General features: G+C 48.9%; 1 protein-coding gene and 1 long non-coding RNA gene across 5 annotated transcripts; both read right to left on the bottom strand.

Moving 5' to 3' along the window:
- Window positions 1-622: 622 nt before the first annotated feature.
- Window positions 623-12,674, bottom strand: NOL6 (nucleolar protein 6). 4 transcript variants are annotated; one of them, XM_036433555.2, is made up of 27 exons: window positions 12,439-12,484; window positions 12,091-12,203; window positions 11,100-11,306; window positions 10,898-11,014; window positions 9,395-9,574; window positions 8,860-9,028; window positions 8,486-8,620; window positions 8,238-8,401; window positions 8,031-8,151; window positions 7,587-7,645; window positions 7,397-7,498; window positions 7,092-7,207; window positions 6,752-6,929; window positions 6,471-6,593; window positions 6,018-6,166; window positions 5,793-5,868; window positions 5,422-5,562; window positions 5,159-5,276; window positions 4,923-5,077; window positions 4,654-4,817; window positions 4,076-4,228; window positions 3,782-3,879; window positions 2,825-2,949; window positions 2,614-2,703; window positions 2,040-2,234; window positions 1,851-1,952; window positions 623-1,676 (listed from the first exon to the last, which is right to left on the bottom strand). In XM_036433555.2, exons 3-27 carry the CDS (start codon window positions 11,304-11,306, stop codon window positions 1,527-1,529), a joined length of 3,387 nt encoding a protein of 1,128 aa, XP_036289448.1. In that variant the 5' UTR covers window positions 12,091-12,203; window positions 12,439-12,484; the 3' UTR covers window positions 623-1,526. The 4 variants fall into 4 exon arrangements, 3 of the variants coding, with proteins under 3 accessions (XP_036289448.1, XP_036289447.1, XP_045436014.1); XM_036433554.2 differs by lacking the exon at window positions 12,091-12,203 and having other exon boundaries at window positions 12,439-12,672; XM_045580058.1 differs by lacking the exons at window positions 623-1,676; window positions 1,851-1,952; window positions 3,782-3,879; window positions 12,091-12,203 and having other exon boundaries at window positions 2,064-2,234; window positions 12,439-12,674.
- A 1,066-nt stretch (window positions 12,675-13,740) lies between these two features.
- Window positions 13,741-16,274, bottom strand: LOC118716403. The gene is made up of 2 exons (XR_006741264.1): window positions 15,826-16,274; window positions 13,741-14,477 (listed from the first exon to the last, which is right to left on the bottom strand). It is a non-coding gene; the product is annotated as an uncharacterized LOC118716403 (long non-coding RNA).
- Between the last annotated feature and the right edge of the window lie 3,836 nt (window positions 16,275-20,110).

The raw sequence follows: 20,110 nt of genomic DNA, 5'->3' as shown, positions 1-20,110 counted from the left end.
AGGCAGCCAATCAATGATTCTCACTGTTGATGTTTCTATCTCTTGCTCCCTCTCCCTTCATCTCTGATATCAATCAATCAATCTTTCTATCTATATGTATTTTAAAGACAATCAATGTATTCGCTATGCTAATTTCAACCATAGGCCCCGCTGTCCCATGAGTGATAGGTAGGGGCTGGCATGGGTTCACAAAGACAAGGAGACCAGAGTTCCCACATGTGGCTTATCATCCTGAGGATGAAGCCCCATAGACAGGCAGCAAAGTCCCCCCTCCACAAACAGGCCCCGGTAATTTTCTGTTCGTCTTTCAGAAAATAAGGTCATTGGAAGTACGCCTTCATAGGGCCTGTATGAGTATATGACCAAATTCCCGTAAACAAGATGCTCCCTGCCCCCAAAGAGCTTACATAGAGGAGACAAGGTTAAAACCCCAAGGAAAAGGTAGACAAGCCAAGAACATGAGAAAATTAAATGATTTATTTTTAAACCAGAATTTAAGACAATGGAAGAGTTTGTGGTGCAAACTCTTCCATTGTCTTAAATTGATGGCAAAGCACAGTAACTGCTCCAATGAATTCAGAGGCAAAAAGCCTCTTGGCTGGGGTGAGGGAAGGGTTTGAGGAGGAGGCACTTTTGATCTGAGTCTAGAAAAATAGCAAGATTAGGGGAGATGGAGAAGGGAGGGGCTGCTGTATGAGGTATGGATCGGGTGAAAGGAAGCAGCATCCTCCCCCAGAGCACTGGAGCTCCCGGAGCAGGACTCGGTCTGCTCCCCAGGCTCCCCACGCGGCACACTGCGGGTGGTCCGTGACATGAATGGGCAGAAGCAGAGGTGGAGGGTGCTGGACACTGAGGCCAGGGCAGCACTCTGTGCTTCTGCATCTCTCCTCGACGTGGGGGGAGTGACCAGCCCCCTCAACCTCTCACCCACATAGCTTCTCCCTGTCCTCTGTGCTTTTCCAGGTCCCACCCTGGAAAGCAGCAGAACCAACACAGGAAGGCAGGCTGCCCCTTCAGAGTTATCTACCAGCCCCACTCCGCTGCTCGGTGCTGGTGCTCTGACCCGCAGGAAGTGCCACATCTGCTCTGGGCCCTGTGTAAAGGCCAATAATGCACCAAAGGACATGCAGAGGTCTAGGCATATATCCTGGCAATGGGAAGGGGACAGAGTCCCAGCCCTGGGCACATGTCTCCCTTTCCTGGCTTCTGGGCGCAGCCTAGAAACAAGTCCCAGGCCAGGGCTGACAGATGGAACTCCTGGGCTCATTCAGTACCGCCTGCTTCAACTTCTGAGAGTTCAGTCAGGTCCAGGGGACTCCATAAGACACATGGCCCCTGCCCCACTGCTGGTGCATCAGACAGAGAATTGGGGCAGGACTTTTCCTGGGAATGACTCAGTGTGTTCAAGTCAGCAGGCTCTCCATGGAGGGCCCCTTTGCAACGAGGGTGGAGGTCCCGCCACCGACGCCTTGCTCCGGAGATCTGCCATCCTGCTGTCCACCCGCAGCTGCTCCTGAGCCTGGAGCTCACACAGTCCACCTCTCGCTTCGGGCCTCCACGGCCCGTACCAGGCCTTCACCCAGGATGGCAAAGTCCTCCAGGATGGCTTCTACGTTGGGCACCATCACCATCTCCCCGCCTTGAGACACCACCATGCGCCCCTTTGTGTTGGAGGCCTGTGGGAATCAGAGGAATGAGGTGTCACAAAAAGTCACACCCAGAGACACCGACACATTCACGTCACATCTGACACAGGGTCACTCGTGGAGCAGGCCACACACAGACACGCACGCCCACGGGGGACCACACGCACACACTCAGGAGCAGATGGCTGTCACCCGCCAGCGCACCTTGAAAGGGTGGGGCTGGAAGCTGGTGGGCTTCCAGAGGACTCCAATCACCTCGCCACCATGCTGGTCGTAGAAGAAGAGGGCCAGGTCCCCGTAGGCCTCCTAAGAAAGAGCAGGACGGAGACAAGGTTACAGGACAGAGTCACCTCCATGTCCCCTCCCCAGGGTCGGTCAGCCCTGAGGACCCACCCTGAGCTGTGCCAGGTAGAGCCGAGGAGGATCATAGCCCAGCACGGGCATCAGGGACGAGGGCGCCGGCTCCCTGAGCAGGCCCCGGCAGAAGGAGGCAGCTGGGGAGTCCACAGCCTGGCGGTGCCGGGGGATGTGGCGGGGAGACAGGCGGATCAGCACATCATACGTGTCCAAGGGCGGCCGGAACACTGTCTGAGAAAGGACAGGGAGAGTCAATAGTGCCCACTGAAGAGTTCAGAACTGACCACAAACCTTTCTACATGTCCACCTTGACTTCTCCCCCTTGATGTGATCACCCATGATGGGCCTGAATGCTCACGTGGAGGCAGAAACAAGAACCAGCTGGTGTGAGCTTGGGTCTAGCACAAGGAGCATAGGCTGGGAGCGTGAGGCCTGGATGAAGCTGGGCCCCGGTTCTCCTCTAGGCCCCGCCACTGCCAGTCACCCTGGGCAGCTTCAATCTCAACGAACAGGGGGCTGGGCATCCCCTGAGGGCTCCTGGAACTCCGGATTCCCAGGTCAAAGGTGGAATCCCCAGAGCCCCCCGAGTCAGTCCTGCTCAGGGGCTTACCCTGATGTCTCCAGGCCCCCGGGGATCCATCAGCTGCTTCTCCAGGATCGGCAAGGCCTCGGCTGCCAGGACCACAAGCTGCTGCAGGATCTGGGGACACACACGTGTATCAAGTCAGTCTGACCTGACCACAGGTGTCTCTCAGCTCAGGCCAGGCCTGCTTTTCCCGTGGGAGAAAACCACACATTTGGGGGCAGAGATGGAAGTGAACCTGGGGCGAGGGTCCATCCTGCGTCCAGATGGAGTGTTTGCGGTCCTGAGGGGTAATGATGACCATGACGGGGAGTTGTTTCCGAGCTTCCAGGAAGCCACTGCGGATCTCCGCCTGCTCCTCCGCTGTGGGCAGGAGGGAACCTTGGCTCAGCTTGCCCCGCTCCCCCAGGCGCCCCCCCCCCCCGCCCCAGGTCCTCCTCCTGTACACCCAGCGGCTACCCATCACAAGGGCTTTCCAACGCACCCCCAGGTGGCAAAAGCGGTGAAAGGGACACGGAATTCGCCTTAGTCAGGCAGGGCGTTAACTGCCAGCCTCAGCTCAGAGGAAGAATTTTCCACTGCCTGGCACCCATCTGGTTTCCAGGCCCGTGCAAGCTGAGGCCTGGCCCCGGCCCCCTCCCACCCCAGGCTCCCCCACACCTGCGGGATTAGAAAGCTGACACCTTCCTCTTCCTCTCTGCTGGGACCAGGAGCTCCTCACATTACAGCCAGAAAGCATCACTCCCACCCCACCCCCAAGAGCTCTGGCAACTTTTCTTTTTTTTTTAAGAGAGAGGAAGGGGGTGGAGGGAGAGACAGAGTTTGCTGCCCCACTTGTTTATGCATTTATCGGCTGATTCTTGTATGTGTCCTGACCAGGGATAGAATCTATAACCTTGGGATATTGGGACAATGCTCTAACCAAGTGAGCTACCCACCCAGGGCAGTGGGCATCTATTCTAATCTGACCCCCCTTCCCTGTTCCTGGTCATCACGTGACCAAACCACAGCTCTGAGTCTCAGAGTTCCCTAAAGGCTTGCTCTGGGCCTCTCCCTCCTCCTAATTCCCCACCCCAAGGCAACCAGGGTCAAGTGTAGCAATCTGGGACAGGGGAGGTTCGGGAAAAACCTAACAGACTGACCAGGAAAAACCCTGCCTGCCACACTCTGCAATCCACAAAGTCCTACCACTCACCATTGAGTTCATTGTTGAGGTTGACAATGAGGGGGTTGTTCTTCCAATCAAAGGTTGATATCAGGAAAAGGAACCGAAGGAAGCCCACCTGAGGGGAACTGGGGGAGAAGGAGTGAGCAAAGTGGGTCCAGGCCCACATCCCCAAGCTTCCTGCAGTCTAGGGGCTAGACCCCTTGGCATGGATTGAGGGTATGCCTCAGCCACCCTCTCCCATCTGGACTGAAGGTGCAGCACAAGGGATCAAAGCTGGCCCCAAGGGGGACTTCCTGGCAGAGAAAAGGCGGAGGGAGTCACCTGGGAAGGGTGAAGGGCTCAGGGTGCAGGAAAAGAGCGGCAGCCACCAGGTCCAGGCTCTCATCAGTGAAGCCCTCGCCCAGGAGCTGGGCGCGCACCCACCGCTTGGCCAGCCGAGCCACACCCGAGAAGGCTGGGTGCTGCTGCTGGAGTCTGGGGGGAGGAAGGGGAAGAGGGAGTGGCAATGAGACTCAAGCACTCAGGGCCCAAGACCAGTGTTTCAGCCCTCGTGCCACTGCTTATTCAAACTTCACCAACGCTAGCTCCGTGCTAACGCATTACATGTACGACCTCATGCCTTCCTAACTAATGACCCAAGAGGTCAGTCCTAGCATTACTCCCACTTTATAGATGAGAAGAATAAGGTCCAGGGGAATCGGCCGATAGGGATTTTTTTTTTTTTTTTTTTTTTTTTTTAGCCAGTGAAATAGCAAAACCAGGATTTTAGAATTTGCCTGACACCAGAATGCATATCCCTAAATATTACGCCATGTGGCCTCCCACAGAGGCAGGCAGGCCCGAACAGAATGGGGGCAGAAATGGGTCTACAGACACAAGAGCCCATGCAGGGGCCATACCCATGCAAGGCACTTGTGAGCAGCGGCAACTGCTTTGTGTCTTTCTCCAGGAGGAGGGAGGCAGGCGTGTCCCTCAACGAGATCATCCCCTCAGGGCTCCGCATCTCCTTCAGGATCTGGGGCTCCCGCTGATAGGCCACACGGACCCGGAACACAAACCCGTCCTGTTGGGAGAGGGCACGGGATGGGAGGTTACGTGTCTGCCTGAGGCGCCCTGACGCGTCTGTCCACCCCTCACCAGGGGTGCCCCTGCCCTACACCAGCCTAACCTTCAGGACGTCGGTGTGTGTGGCCGTGGCCCGGCACTGCAGCCCGTGCTGTTGCGCCAGCAGCTCTGCCAGGCGCAGCTGGAAAGCCGCCCGAACCCGCCGTATGGCCTCAGCATCCTGTGGCCATTGGCCACTGCCCTCCAGGTGACACACCACTGGGGAGAAGAGCGAGAGGTCTCGGTCTGCAGCGTGGGGTGGGGACAGTCCCTTGCACCCCCTCCGAAGAGCCCCCTCACCAGTCATGGGCTCCACGTAAGCTGGACAGGGCTTATGGGGCCGGGGCAACAGCGAGGCCCGCTCTGGAAGGTGCTTGTAGAAGGAGGAGGCGGGCCAGACGGGAGCTGGTGGGAATACCTATGGAATAAGGAAGGCTGAAGAAGGGGCCTGGGACTGGGAAGGGGGAGTGCCCAGAGTCAGGAGCTGGGAGAATACCAGGTGGGTCAAGCAGAGATGGGGATCACCAGAGAGAAAGGGCTCTCTCTCCCTTCTCGCGCCTCACCTCAGTGTAGCGCAGCACCGGGTGAGCTCCTTGCACAGCAGACACAGTCAACGGGAGACCATCCAGCCCCCACAGCAGGCGGCTGAGTTCATCATAGCAACGCACCGCGGCTGCCAGTGCCTCCTCCCCTGTGCTGGAGGTCTGTGAGGGAGAAAACAGTCAGGAGGCCAGGACCCTGTGGAACTAACCCCACTACCGCCAGGGAATCTGCCATCACGCAGGCTGCTGCAGAGCCAGCACCCCCTCTGCTGGACATTCCAGGAAGTGCAGTCTGGCTAAGGTGGTAAGGGCTCTCGAACCCCAACCAATCCAGCCATACGGGCTCCTCTACAATCGTTAGCTTGACTGCAATCCCAAACCAGGGTCTGTACCTCTTTCAAGCCTTGGATCAGTGCATCCAGGTGGCCTCCCATGTAGCGGACACAGGTCTCTGGAATGTCAGCATGGCTGGAAGAGGGGCACAGGCACAGTGCATGTATTGGGGGATAGGAGTCCACTGTGGATGTGAGCTGCTCTCCCCAAAAGCCTGGGCCTGACCCTCTTAAAAGGCTCCCCAGCCCACAGATGCCCCCTGGCATTCAGATGCCCACACTCACAGTGCCAAGAGGTGGGTGACCACCTGGTGGGGAATTAGGCGCTTCTGGGACAGAGAGCTTGCCTCCCAGACCACAGCTTCCCGAATGGCTCCATCCTGGAAACGCCGAAGCTCCGAGCGAGATCCCCAGAACTGGCGGAAGTCAGCAGCCTAAGGAGAGTAAAGGAGTAATGAGAGAGAACAACAAAGAAGGGCTCTGTCAGAAATCTCCCTGAAAGTTCTAACTGGTTTGTCTCAGTGGATAGAGCATCGGCCTGCGGACCGAAGGGTCCCAGGTTTGATTCCAGTCCAGGGCACATGCCTGGGTTGCGGGCTTGATTCTCAGGGAGAATCGGGAGCCTGGAGGATCAATGATTCTCTCTCAACATTGATGTTTCTCTCTATCTCTCCCTCTCCTTTCCTCTCTGAAAACAAGAGAGGGCCAAATTACCCCTCAGACCTCAGGGTTCCTCACCTCGGGCTGGTCAGCCTCTGGACCCAGCTCAAGGACGCTGGTCAGTCCCTCAGGCCGAAGGAGCAATCCCAGAGTCAGGGCCCCAGCGTCTTTGTGCTTCGGTGGATCCTGGCTGATGTCCCACTGTAGAGTGCAGAAAGGCTGAGCTTAACCCAGGAGTTCTCCATCTTGGTCTAGAAACCCACTTGTTAATTATGGATGGTGTATCTTTTGTATCTCCTGGGACCCTAAACCCGGCCCACCTTTGACCCACAAACTCTGACCCCTCCATACCACCTCACCTCTGAGACTGGGGGCCGAGAGTGGGCCAGCAGGTGCAGCCGAGACCCCAGGCCCTGCTCCAGGAGGGTGGTTAGTGGACCCAAAACAGCTGAGACATAGTCCCCACCGTGGTCCTGCAGCTCTGGCCATAGCTTCAGCCGGTGACATGCTGCCTGCAGACGGCTCAGTGGAAAGAGACTGGAGATGGGGACAGAAGGAGAATCAGGGACTGCTGGCCTCTATCACTTCTATCCCCCCCAAACCAGGAAAATCTGAGCACTTGCCTAAGGACCTCTGCCCCATCACTGTAGCCCCAGGGAAACAGGACCCACTGACATACCCCACCACCCCTAAACTTACTGCAGGACGTGGTCAAAAGCCCGGATCATGGGTTTGGGAGTCATTAACAGCAGCTGGAACCCATCGTCAGCTTTGCTGTCCAGCAACGCCATCGACAGCCGTGCCTCGTGCTGCACCTGGGGCACAGAGGCTCAGTTGTGGGACTGCCACCACTGGACTCTCCCCTCGTGACCTGAGGGCTCAGACTAGGAGACACGCCTGCCCTGAGCTCTCTGGAGAGGAGTTTCTGAGTCCTGGTGCTGGCAGCAAAGACGGAGGCTGGGCTGGGACACCAGAGGAGCCTTGGGGTGGGGAGCCACTGGTACCTGGTGATAAGTGGAGGCAGTGACATCAGCACAAAGGTTGAGGCGGCCTGAGGAGTCCAGGAAGACAACAGGGAAGGACTGGTGGAAGTCAGCCAGGGCCGGCTTGGAGGGGGAGAGAGAGAGAAGCCTGTCAGAGTTGAGGCTCACCTTCAGGTCTTCTTGCCCAGACTCAGCCCTGCCCCCCACTCACCAAGGAAGGATCTGAGCTGAAACATAAACTGATCCCGTTGACGGTCAAATCTGTGGTGGCTGAAGTGAACCAGAGAAGGTGGGCGTCAGAAAAATATTCCTCTCCCTGGGGACCCCTCCTTCCGGCCAGGTGGCTGCCACTGACTCAGGGACTCAATCTGTTCATCTATCTCAGTGTTTCCCAAAGTGTGGTATGTGTACCCCCAGGGGTACGGGAAGAGTTTGGTGGGGATATGCACTGCACCGCGCTTAGCTGCACCTAATTCTAGGTTCTCATGAGTACGAGGGGTACTCAGCGTTATGAAAATTATAGAAGGGGTAGACATATGTCAAAAATTTGGGAAACTCTGATATCTGATGGTAAGATATCAAACTGTCCCTGACAAGACGAGAGGATCCCCAAGACAAGTGGGATTCTTGGCCTTTCCAGGCCTATTTGCCTCACCCAGAAACTGCAGGACACTTCTCAGGACCTGGTAGCCGCTCATGGTGGTGTGGATCTTGCGTGTGGACACGAGGAAGGCCACCAGCATGGAGACGAGGAACCCACTAAATCCTCCCAGGCCCTGAAAGAAAGATGGAGAGAGAGGCCCTAGCTCAGAGCCAGCCCACCACTCGGCAAGGCAGGGAAGCCGAGCCATCCTCGACTCACTTTGTCCAGTTCTCGCTGCCTCAGCCAGACCTTCAGGAGGGCCACACCATCCTTCAGCCCCGAGGCTGAGCCCAGCACAGTTGACAGGAACTGCACATGGGACCGGAGGGCTGTGTCCTGCAGGACCCATGTGTTGTAGTGAGGGGTGGGAGGCTCGGGACTACCTGTGGGACAAAAAGAAAAGCTGTGAGAAAAGTTCTCACAACACCCTTCCCTCCAGCTCCACTGTGACACCAGCGCCTGCTCACCATGGCCCGGAGGACTCGGCCCTTGGTACCAGGCAGAGCGCACGTTGTTCTTGGAGGGCAGCAGGCGGCACGGGCGGAAGAAGTCAGGTGGAGGGCACGGGTGGAGACGTACAGTGACCAGGTGCTCATCCTTCCCTGGAAGGGGACAGAGGATGCTGAGACCCCGTAGCCCCTGGAGCCAGAGGGACCCCTTATCTACTTGAGGGCCCCACCCACTCCCATCTCAGAATTTGAGATCTCTATACCTTCCCCTTCAAACTTGAGGCCCAAGCCTCTCACCTTGGACCTATGGGTCCTATGCTTCCCCCACTGGATTTATCACCGCATCCTGTGCCCTAGGCCCAGTGTGTGTGTGTGTGTGTATCCCCACCCACCATGAGGCCGCAGCAGCAGCAAGGGTTTCAGGTGGCAGCCGTTGGTGTAGGAGAAGCGAACACTGCCAAAGAGGGGGTCTTGGGCCAAATGGTGAGCCAAGTGGGCCAGGTAGAGGGCACGCTTGCGGAAGTAGCGCTGGTTCAGCCCATCCTTGTCCTGTAGGATCTCCTGACGGGGATCAAGAAAAGAGAGATGGCCACACACTTTAAGTACTTGCTGTTCAAGAGTTTGGGGGCCCAGATAAAGCCAAGGTGAGAATTATAGCTTAGCAACTCCAGGAATTTTCTGCTGGCCAGAATTCCCAAGTAAGGGCTAGCAACACCACACTCAGTTTGCAAAGGTGTAAAGGGACAGCAACTGGCCTAAGGGCTCATCTGAGTAGCCCTCTAAAGATAATTGCAGTGATCTATTCTTTTGATTTAGAATTCAGATTTCAATCCACTGATAAGCAACAGGTGGGGAAAAGGGAGGGACTCTGGGATTTTTAAGTAGTACAGTAGCAAGCCATTCCATCACCTCAACTCTGGATCTCACCTTGGGCATGGTCAGTGCTACATCCACATTGATGTCCGGCCGGATGGAGGTGCCCAAAAGGTAGCTGCCCACAACAGTGACCTGGGCTGGGGGCAGGAAGCGGAAACAGCCCTTCACAGTATAGGGCACTTGGTGGAGAGGCACTCGAACTCCAGCTGGGAGCCATGCCTGGTCAGTCAGCTGTGGGGACAGAGACGGTGATGCATTGATTTGATTGAACACGTCCCCTGGATGTCTAGTATACCTCTCAAATATAAAACGTCAACATGTTTGAAACCAAACTCCCGATCTTTTTGTAAACACATCTTCTCCATGAAGGCAATTCCCTACTAGCTGCTCAGGCCAAAAACATTTATATCACCATACTCATCTGTTAAGAATTCCCACTTCACTTTCAAAAGACATCCAGACATGGCCACATCTCTAAACCACCATTTTTTAGTGATCACTGCATAAGAGGTTCCTAAGCCCCTTCCCTGATTTCACCTACGTCCCACTCTGTTCTACTTTTTAAATAATGTTATTTATGTATTTCTAAAATTTGTATTTATTCAAAAAAAATTTTAAAAAAATTTGTATTTATTGACTTTAGAGTAGGGATGGGGAATGTCCGACCCATGGGCCATTTAAGTCCTGCAAAATCATTTGGTCTGGCCCTGCCAAGGCATTAACAGGGGTGAGTTAATTAAATATTTGACTAGTCCTAACTGGTTTGGCTCAGTGGATAGAGCATCGGCTTGCAGACTGAAGGATCCCAGGTTCGATTCTGGTCAAGGGCACATTCTCTGTTGTGGGCTTGATCCCCAGTATGAGGCAAGCAGGAAGCAGTGGATCAATGATTCTCTCTCATCATTGAGGTTTCTATCTTTCCCTCTCTAGCAGTCTAATTTTTAAGTTGATAATTTTTTATGGCCTGAAAATGATATTATATGATGCACAGCCAGTACGGCTCAATGGTTGAGCATCACTATAAACCAGGAGGTTGAGGCTCAATTCCTGGTCAGGGCACATGCCCAGATTGTGGGCTCAATCCCTGTTAGGGCTGTGTAGGAGGCAGCTGATCGATGTTTCTCACTCAACAATGTTTCTGCCCCTCCCTCTCCCTTCCTCTCTCTTAAAAAAAAATTTTTTTTATTAAAAAAATAATCACAAATCACTCCCATCCTCTGATATTCCCATAATCCCCTTACTTCGACCTACTTTTTTTATTTTATTATTTTCACAGTGCTTAATACCTTCTAATTTACCATGTAGTTAGTTTACTTGTCATGCTTATTACCTATTGTCCATAACCCCAACACTAAAACAGGCTGCTTTGTTCACTGATGCAGCCTAAGAACACAACTACTGCAAGGCATATATAAACATTTGCTAAATGAATGAACATGTGACTGATCACACTCCCAGCTTTGCCTCGTGGCTACGAGAATAAGCTTCCTGGTACCCTAGCCTCTCCAGAGCCCTGTTTCTGGGCTTTCCAGTGTCCTATACCACCGGTCTTACCTCTGTCTCAGGGGTTGAGGGCACCCTCATGATCTTTTGGTTGACATTCCGTAGGAAAGCATCAATCCGCTCCTTCTTCTTCTCTGACAGCTTCACTTCCTTCAGTAGCTCCTCTACCTATAAGAAGGGGTGGGGAGAGTCTTTTATCCTCAGGATCTCAGGTCTGCCCCTCTCAGCTAAGCCCCAGCCACACATGGTATACCTGTAAACGAAGCAAGCTGGAGTGGAACAGGCTCTCAGTCTCCCGAAGGCGATTCAGTTCCTCGCTGGTAGGTTCCTTGTACAGTTCTGCCCGGCTAAGCTTCACTGGCTGCAGGAGACCCTCCGCTGGAGACCCAGCCGCTCCATGCTTCTTTGAAAATTCCTTCTTCTCCTCCTTGACTGTGCCTTCCAGAGTTGACTCCATCATCTGTGCCCAGTGAGAGGGAGAAACCAGCGTGAGGTCATAGATGTTTATCGATAATTCTCTGCCTGAAGTACCACCTGATAGGATATGATGGGTAAGAGCTTTACTGGCATCTGCTCCCTCTTTTGAATGGGAGTCAGATTGTGTAAACACTCAGGATCATCATTCCTTATTAGAAGGTTACTGAGCTCTAGACAGAACTCCTTGAGGTGAGGGTTCCCTGTCTACCTGACACACAAGCAAGGAGCACCGGCAGGGGTAGTAGCTGACTGGGCCCTATCCTAAGCCACACCTGAGTTCCTTGTATTTCCAGGGATCACGCATCAGGGTGCTTCTAATTCTGCTGGGTCCGTCCTGGGACTTTGCAAATGCCATCTTCACTCTTTCTCTATTCAAATCCTGCCAGGTTCCATCTCCCCTAGCAAGCCCTGACTAACCCTGATCAGTACTGTATATACTAGTGCAGCGTTTTTCAACCGCTGTTCCGCGGTTGCCTGGTGTGCCGTAGGTGCAGACAAGACAAGAATTTTATAATTCTTCACTATTTTGTTTACTTAATATTTCATAATAAAGTAATTATAAAATACTTTCTTTGTGTTTATTTGATTCCTATTCAAGAGAATTACTTTATATATAGTCAATATAGGCACAGAGTTAAATTTTTTAACATTTTCTAATGGTGGTGTGCCTCGTGATTTTTTTCATGAAACAAGTGTGCCTTTGCCCAAAAAAGGTTGAAAAACACTGCACTAGTGCTTAATTAGTGATGGAAAGAACTAGAACTTACTGGCTCTGGCGAAAACACTAAGTCACCCCAATCTCACAATAATCCTGGAAGAAAACGAACACTTGAAAAAGTCCCGCGAGCCCGAGGTTCCAGAGTTGGTATGCCTGCCTATACTGTGAGCAGACTTCAAATCCTGGTCAGCGGGATCCCAAACCTTCTCCACTGGAGCCCTGGGCCCCGCCCCCCATGCACAGATCCACATGCGCCACCATGCGCCCGGCGGGAGGCATCGGAAGGATGGAGCCGATCCAGAGAGACCCGCACTCGTGCCCCTTGCTGGACAGCAGTCAAGCTTTGCCACCTCCACCACGTGGAGCAGCACCCTTTCCTCCCAGATGGCTCACCCACCTCCGGATCGCCGGCAGCTCCGGGAAGCTGGGCTCCCACAGGCGCTGGCCCCATCCCTCCGGGGTACAACTTCTTCCCACAGCGACAGAACCTCCGGAGCCCCTCCGCAGAAGCTGGACCCCCTCAGCAGGCCTCCTGCACACTCCAAAAAACCTGCTGGGGTACCCCAAGAAGAGACATTGCCAGGGCCTCCCCAGAAAACGCCAACGAGCCACGTGCCGCAAGACTCCGCCCAGCTCCAGAGTCATTGGACCAGTGTCCCCAAGGGTTGCTCGCCATTGGTTGCTGTCAATCTTCGGGGCCGCCCATTTTAAGGGAGGAGTCAAACAGATTTGCTTTACGGTCTCTTTGCGACACCAGACAGGAAGCTGACCGGTAGTTGCTGGCCGCTTCCTTTTTCCTCACTTCCTCCGCTTGGGTCAAGAGGACCAGGGCGGGGCTGATGTGCGCCCTCTCAGGCGTGTTTTATTTATTTACACCAGTGATTCTAATCCCTTTTCTTCGTCCACAGCATCTTAGTAATTCACCAGTCTTGTCAATTCTACCTCCAAACTATATCTTGAATTTACTCGTTCTGTTTTTTACTACAAGTTTAGTCTGAGTTGCATCATTCTGTCCCTAGTTTATTGTAATAACTTTTCTCCAGTTTATTACATTTTCCAAATGTACTGAAACGTTGCAATAGGAATATAATGAACGCCATGTAATCATAGCCCAATTATAAAGTTTAACCTTGATTCAATACTATGATATAAAGTTCATGCTCAAATTCTGCCTATTATCTCGATATCTTTTATATACTAACAGCTTATTTCCTGATACAAGGTCATGCATTCATTTAGTCGTTTTTCTTTTCTCTCAATCCGGAACATTTTCTGATCTCATCCTTTTTTGGTCTATTATGACAACGTCTTTGAAGAATATAGGACAGTTTCATTTGTTTATTTTAAATATATTTTTATTGATTTCAGAGAGGAAGGGAGAGCTAGAAATACCAATGATGAGAGAATCATTGATCAGCTGCCTCATGTACGCCCCATACTGGGGATCGAGCCTGCAACCCCATTATGTGTGTCCTGACTAGGGATTGAACCAAGACCTTCTGGTTCATAGACCTACACTTAACCACTGAGCCATGCTGGGCAGGCTAAAAACAATTTTTGATGGTTTATCAATTATCTTCCTCTTTGCTCTTTGAGTCCATGAAAGCAAGGACCAGATCTATAAGCCCAGTGTCTAGCACACTGTGAATACTCAATAAATGTCAAATGAATGAATGAATGAATGTCAATCTTCTAGTTCTGTCTCTTATCATTGTCTCCATCAAATTTATGCCAAGCCATATTGAACTACTTGGAGTTTCCCGACTCTATCTTGCCCTCTTGCCCTGTATCTTTGAACTTGCTGTCTTCTTTGCTCAGAATATTTTCGTTGTTTCCCCCCCAGCTTTATTGAGCTATAATTGATAGCATTGCTTAAGTTTAAGATGTACAATGTGATGATTTGTTGCATATCGTAAAATGATTACCACTGTCAGGTTAATTAACACATTTAACACATCCTTCACCTCACATAACAACCATTTATTGTGATGGTAATGGTAGTAGTGGTGAGGACATTTAATATTTACTCTGTTAGAAACTTTCAAGCATACAGTACAGTATTGTAAACTACTGTCATCATGCAGTACATTAGAGCCCCAGATTCATTCCTCTTATAAGTGGAAATGTGTGCCTTTTAACTAGCATCATCTCATTTCCCCCACTCCTCAGTCCCTGGCAATCACCAGTCTACCCTGTGCTTCCATGAGCTTGGTGTTTTGAGATACCACACATAAGTGACATCATATAGTATTTTTTTTCTCTGACTTACTTCACTTGCTAATACCCTTATTGTCACATATGGCAAGATTTCCCTCTTTATGGCTGAAGAATGCTTTGATTGTTAAGGAAGGTTTCCTGGAGGAGATGGGGCTTGTGCTAAGTCTTGAAGCATGATTTCAGTTTTGAATTGAGAGGATGAAGCAGCACTGCTCAAGTCTGAGGAAGACCAAAGAGATAAGAAATTAGTTGATCACTCATCCCACATTGGATGACACTTAAGAAATGTCAAATCCTGTGCTTAGTATAAAAGATAAATAAGACATGATGGTCACAAGCCAGAAACTAGAATACTACTCTTGCCCTCACATTTGCAGGCTTGTCCTTCTACTCATTTAAATATAATGTCACAGAGATTTCTTCTGTCTCTGCCCTGCCTCCATTTAAAATAGCATCAACCCCTGCCGTAGCAGGGTGGCTTGGTTGATTGGAGCAACAAAAGGTTTCATGTTAGATTCCCAGTTGGGACATATACCTAGGATGTTGGTTTGATCCCCCATCGGGGCGTGTATGTGAGGCTCCAATAAATGTTTCTCACATCAATGCTTCTCTCTCCCTCCTCTCTCTCTAAAATCAATAAAACATCTTTCCGAGTGAGGATTTAAAAAATAAAGTTGCATTCACCTCAACATTTTTAGTCTTGATTTCCTTAATCACCTTTAGTAGTATTAACCAAAATTTGCAATAATATTGTTTACTTATTACCTGTTTTTGTCTGTTTCTATCTCATTCTCTAGAATGTAAGCTCCATGAGGGCAGGATGCAATAATTTCTGTCTCATTCACTACTGTATCCTTGGAATTTAGCACAGGACCTGTCACAGAGCATACACTCAATACATATTTGTTGAGTGAATGAATGGCTCTATCCTAAGAGTAACTCAGAGGTTGGGAGAAGAATGTAAACAAATAATTGCTTGTAGGGGTAATAATATGCAGTTGCTGTGGGCATGTTAGACTAGAAACATAATGGCATAGTGGTTAGAAGCAGTCACACTAAAGTGGGATGGCCAAGGTTCAACTCCAGGTTCTGCTATTTATTCATTGGGTGACATTTTTATTATTGATCTTAGAGAGAGGGAGGGAGGGAGAAACATCAATTGGTTGCTTCCCACATGCAATGGGCAACCCAGGCTTATGCCCTGATGGGGAATCAAACCCATCAATTTTTGGTACACAAGATGATGCTGCAACCAACTGAGCCACACCTTTCAGGGCCATGGGCTGACTTTCCTAACATCTCTAAGCCTTATTATACACAGTTATATAGATATTCTAGTAATGACCATGTCATGGATTTTTTGTGAGTGTTAAATAGGATACTGCTTGCCTGTCACATACTGATGCACAGCAAATGCTAGCTATTATGTATTAAAGGAAAATTGTCCCTTATGAGCACTACCCAAGACTTACATGCATTAAGATATGCAGAATGAAAACAACCTTGGCCTCCTAAAGTCAGAATTAACTTTTCTAAAGCAAGTGCTCCTCCCTTTTATTTATCTTACCAAGATTGATTTCCATGTATTTTCTTTGTGCAAGAAAGGTAATTGATTCTTCAGGAGAGCCCTGGTTGTACCAGGTGATGCCACAGAGACGGAGGGTAAATATCCTGGGGCTTTTTCACCACTAGAGGGCACCAAATCAGTCAACTCAATCTCTATTTGCCATTATGAAACAATATGAGGAAGCACTAGTAAACTGTTTCTGCCATTCATTCTTCTTTTTTTAATTAATTTTGGAGAGAGAGGGAGGGAAAGAGAAACATCGATGTGAGAGAGAAACAACAATTGGTTACTGCCCATACATGCCCCAAACTCCCAACCTGAGAATGTGTCCTGACCCGGAATCAAATCTTTGAACCTGCAATCCTTTGGTGTACAGGAGAACCCTCCAATCAATTGAACCACACTAGTCATGACTGCAATTCATTCATTCACTTAAAAACATATATAGCCGAAACCAGTTTGGCTCAGTGGATAGAGCGTTGGTCTGCGGACTGAGGGGTCCCGGGTTGGGTCCCAGGTTCGATTCCAGTCAAGGGCACGTACATTGGTTGCAGGCGCATCCCTAGTGAGGGATGTACAGGAGGCAGCTGATCAATGTTTCTGACTCTATCTCTCCCTTCCTCTCTGTAAAAAATCAATAAAATATTTAAAAATAAAAATATATATATATTTATTTCTCTTGAAATGTTCATGTTTTATTTGATTACAAAAATCCACATTTTTAACCAGTATCCACATTTTTAATTGGTACTGGTTAATAATGCAGATTTTATAATCAAAGAAAACATGATAATTTCAAGAGAAACATCTAAAATACTTTATTCAATGTAATGTCCATTGCTAGCTACACATTTCCCCATATTTCCGGTAATTTGTGGATACCGTTCCAATAGAACTTTTCTTGTTTTGAGGAAGACCATTCAGAGACCCAATTTTTCACTTCTTCGTATGTTTTGAAGTGCTGCTTAGAAAGTGTGTGTGTGTCATTAATTGGAGTGTAATCTGAAGGAGCAAGGTCTGGTGAATACGGCAAGTGGGTTAATACGTCCCAGGAAAGATCTTTTAATGTGTCTTTAATTTGTTTTGAAGTGGGTGATGGTGTGTCATCATGAAGTAAAATTACTTTGCCTTGTCTTCTGGACCATCCTGGTGGTTTTATGATCAAAGTGTGGTTCAAATTGATTATTTGTTGTTGGTAGCGATCAGAATGAATGGTTTCATCTGGTTTTAGAAGCTCATAATACACCACACCTTCTTGATCCCACCAAACACAGAGCATTGTCTTCTTTCTGAAGCGATTTGGCCTTGCAGTCGATGTTAATGGTTGACCTGGATCAACCCATGATTTTGTGCGTTTGGAATTCTCAAAATAAACCCACTTTTCATCACCAGTCACAATTCGATAGAAAAAAATTACTTTATTTCATGCCATTGAAGCAACATTTTACTGATGACTTTGCTGTTTCCCATTTGTCTTTCGTTCATTTAATGTGGCACCTGTTTTCCTTCCTTTGAAATCTTTCCCATTGCTCATAAACAATCAGAAATTATTTGCTGAACAACGTTTAATCTTTTTGCAAGTTGTTTTTTAATTTGACGCGCATCTTCATCCAATAATGCTCGTAATTGTTGGTCTTCAAACTTTTTTCAGTTGACCCAGATATTCTTTGTCTTCCACATAGAAATTATCACTTTTAGCCGAAACCGGTTTGGCTCAGTGGATAGAGCGTCACCCTGCGGACTGAAAGGTCCCGGGTTCGATTCCGGTTAAGGGCATGTACCTTGGTTGCGGGCACATCCCCAGTAGGGAGTGTGCAAGAGGCAGCCAATCAATGATTCTCTCTCATCGATGAGTCTCTCTATCCCTCTCTCTTCCTCTCTGTAAAAAATCAATAAAATGTATTTTAAAAATAATCATCACTTTTTAAAGAAAAATATATATTTTATTGATTTTTTAGAGAGAAGAAGGGAGAGGGATAGAGAGCCAGAAACATCGATGAGAGAGAGACATCCATCAGCTGCCTCCTGAACACCCCCCACTGGGGATGTGCCTCCAGCCAATGTACATGCCCTTGACAGGAATTGAACCTGGGACCTTTCAGTCCGCAGACCGACGCTCTATCCACTGAGCCAAACCGGTTTCGGCGAAAAATAATCATCACTTTTAAAGCATTTAAAATAGTGTTCACAAGTACTTTGAGATGGAGCATGTTCACCATAAGCTTCCCGAGGTATACGATAACTTTCAGTAGCAGTTTTCTTCAAAATAATGAATTAAAACTTCCGCAAATGCTCTTTTTTGGGCACAAAACTTGACATTTTTTTAGCGTAAAAATATCTATGATGTTAACACCTTCAGAAAATTTGACATGAAGTTTCTTGTTTTGTTTTTTCTGAAAACAAGTTTTAAATAAGGACTTAAATACATAACTTAACATTAAAACTGAAGGAGGGGGGGAAACCCAAAAGATCATTTTTCTTACTTCATATGGATTAGGCAGCTGTTGCTAGTAAGTTGCAAGCTCTATAGCTAGCTACATGACTGACAGACACTTCGGTTTGAAATTTGTTCCCTTGTCAAAAGTTTAACTCGCATAGAAGTTTGGCCTCAAATTATGGTGTTTGGACAACAATTAGCTAGGCTATGTCTGGTCAAAAAGATCTTGGTGGCAAGCCAGAAGTCCTTACACCTCACTGGAGAGAAGGTGGCAGGCTGCTCTAAGCTACATCCATCTAGTCAGGTGTAGATCTTTGACTACTTAAGGCTCCCTCTCACATCCCCTACTGGAGATGTGCCTGCAACCAAGGTACATGCCCTTGACCAGAATCAAACCAGGGACCCTTCAATCTGTAGGTCGACGCTCTATCCACCAAGCTAAACCGGCTAGGCTGTTGTAGTCAATTAGTGATTGTCTTTCTACCCTTGGTTCTGAGACCATGAGAACAATTACTTGGGGTCTGCTTTGTGTCAGATACTGTGCTGGTTGCTGAGGATCCAGCGATGAATAACACAGTTTCAAACTACTAATAAACAATGTCTTACCAGCTAGGATTAAAGACATGAGGCAAGTTCTGTGGAATTTTAGTTCTTGACCTGAGAATGGAGAACCTTAAGTACACAATTCATTAACACACTGGGCTGTGGGCCTCTCAGTCAGGTGTATGTTTATTAGTCATCCAGCTTACAGCCATGGCTACTACGATATTTAGCATGAGTTTGTGCATTAATCTGAGCAGCTTCTGGTCTGGATGCCAGGTGTTTTTTCCATTGAATTACTAAGGACGTACCATCTTCTGGGTCAGGGTGGGGCTATGATGAGTTTATGTGGGTGCAATGCTTTGAAGATGAACTTTCTGCCTATGTGTCTACTCATAGTCATGTTATTAAAGGTGTCAACATCATCTCCCACATTTCCAGGTCAGCAATCTTCTTGTCCCTGAATTGAGTGGTGGAGGAGAGGAAGCCAGAACCAGTCATGCACCATCAATTTGGGAGGAGTGGCTGCATTGACTCCAACACTTCCCCTCCTCTGAAGTGAGCTCCAATTCCAGTGGAGTTTGGCCTCCAGGCATACAGAGTAGGGTTAGGAGCTAGGGAACGATTCTTTAAAATACTGAGACCTCATCTCGGAGAAAAAAGAATAAAGAGGATCCTTTACAGTGGATTGTGCACAGTGACTTTCTTCTATGGAATACAATATCGCTCTAACCAGTTTGGCTCAGTAGATAGAGCTTCGGACTAAAGGGTCCCAGGTTCAATTCTGGTTAAGGGCATGTACCTTGCTTGTGGGCACATCCCCAGAAGGGGGTGTGCAGGAGGCAGCCGATAGATGTTTCTCTCTCATTGATGTTTCTAACTCTCTATCCCTCTCCCTTCCTCTCTGAAGAAAAAAAAAAAAAAATCAATAAAATATATTTAAAAATAAAGAGTATAATATCAACACTGATAAATCATGTTGATATTATGTGCCCTTGATATGAGGTGATAAAATATCATTTTACTTCTGTGATCTCCCCTTCCCCCCATCCCAAAGTCATATAACCTCAGTTTAATCATGAGGAAAACATCATATATACTAACTGAGGGACATTCTATGACATACTTGACTGTCAAAGTCATAAAAAAAAACAAATCTTAGAAACTATCACAGTCAAGAGAAATCTAACAAAACATGAAAACTAAATATAGTGTGGTGTCCAGGATGAGATCTTGAAACAGGACACCAGATAAAAACTAAGAAAATATGAGAAAAGACTTTAGTTAATAATATCAACATTGTTTAAT

The sequence above is a fragment of the Pipistrellus kuhlii genome, unplaced genomic scaffold, assembly GCF_014108245.1.
Source record: "Pipistrellus kuhlii isolate mPipKuh1 unplaced genomic scaffold, mPipKuh1.p scaffold_m20_p_12, whole genome shotgun sequence".
Taxonomy (NCBI): Eukaryota; Metazoa; Chordata; class Mammalia; order Chiroptera; family Vespertilionidae; genus Pipistrellus; species Pipistrellus kuhlii.
Note: the sequence above shows the minus strand (reverse complement) of the source record. Positions and strands in the feature narration are given on the sequence as shown.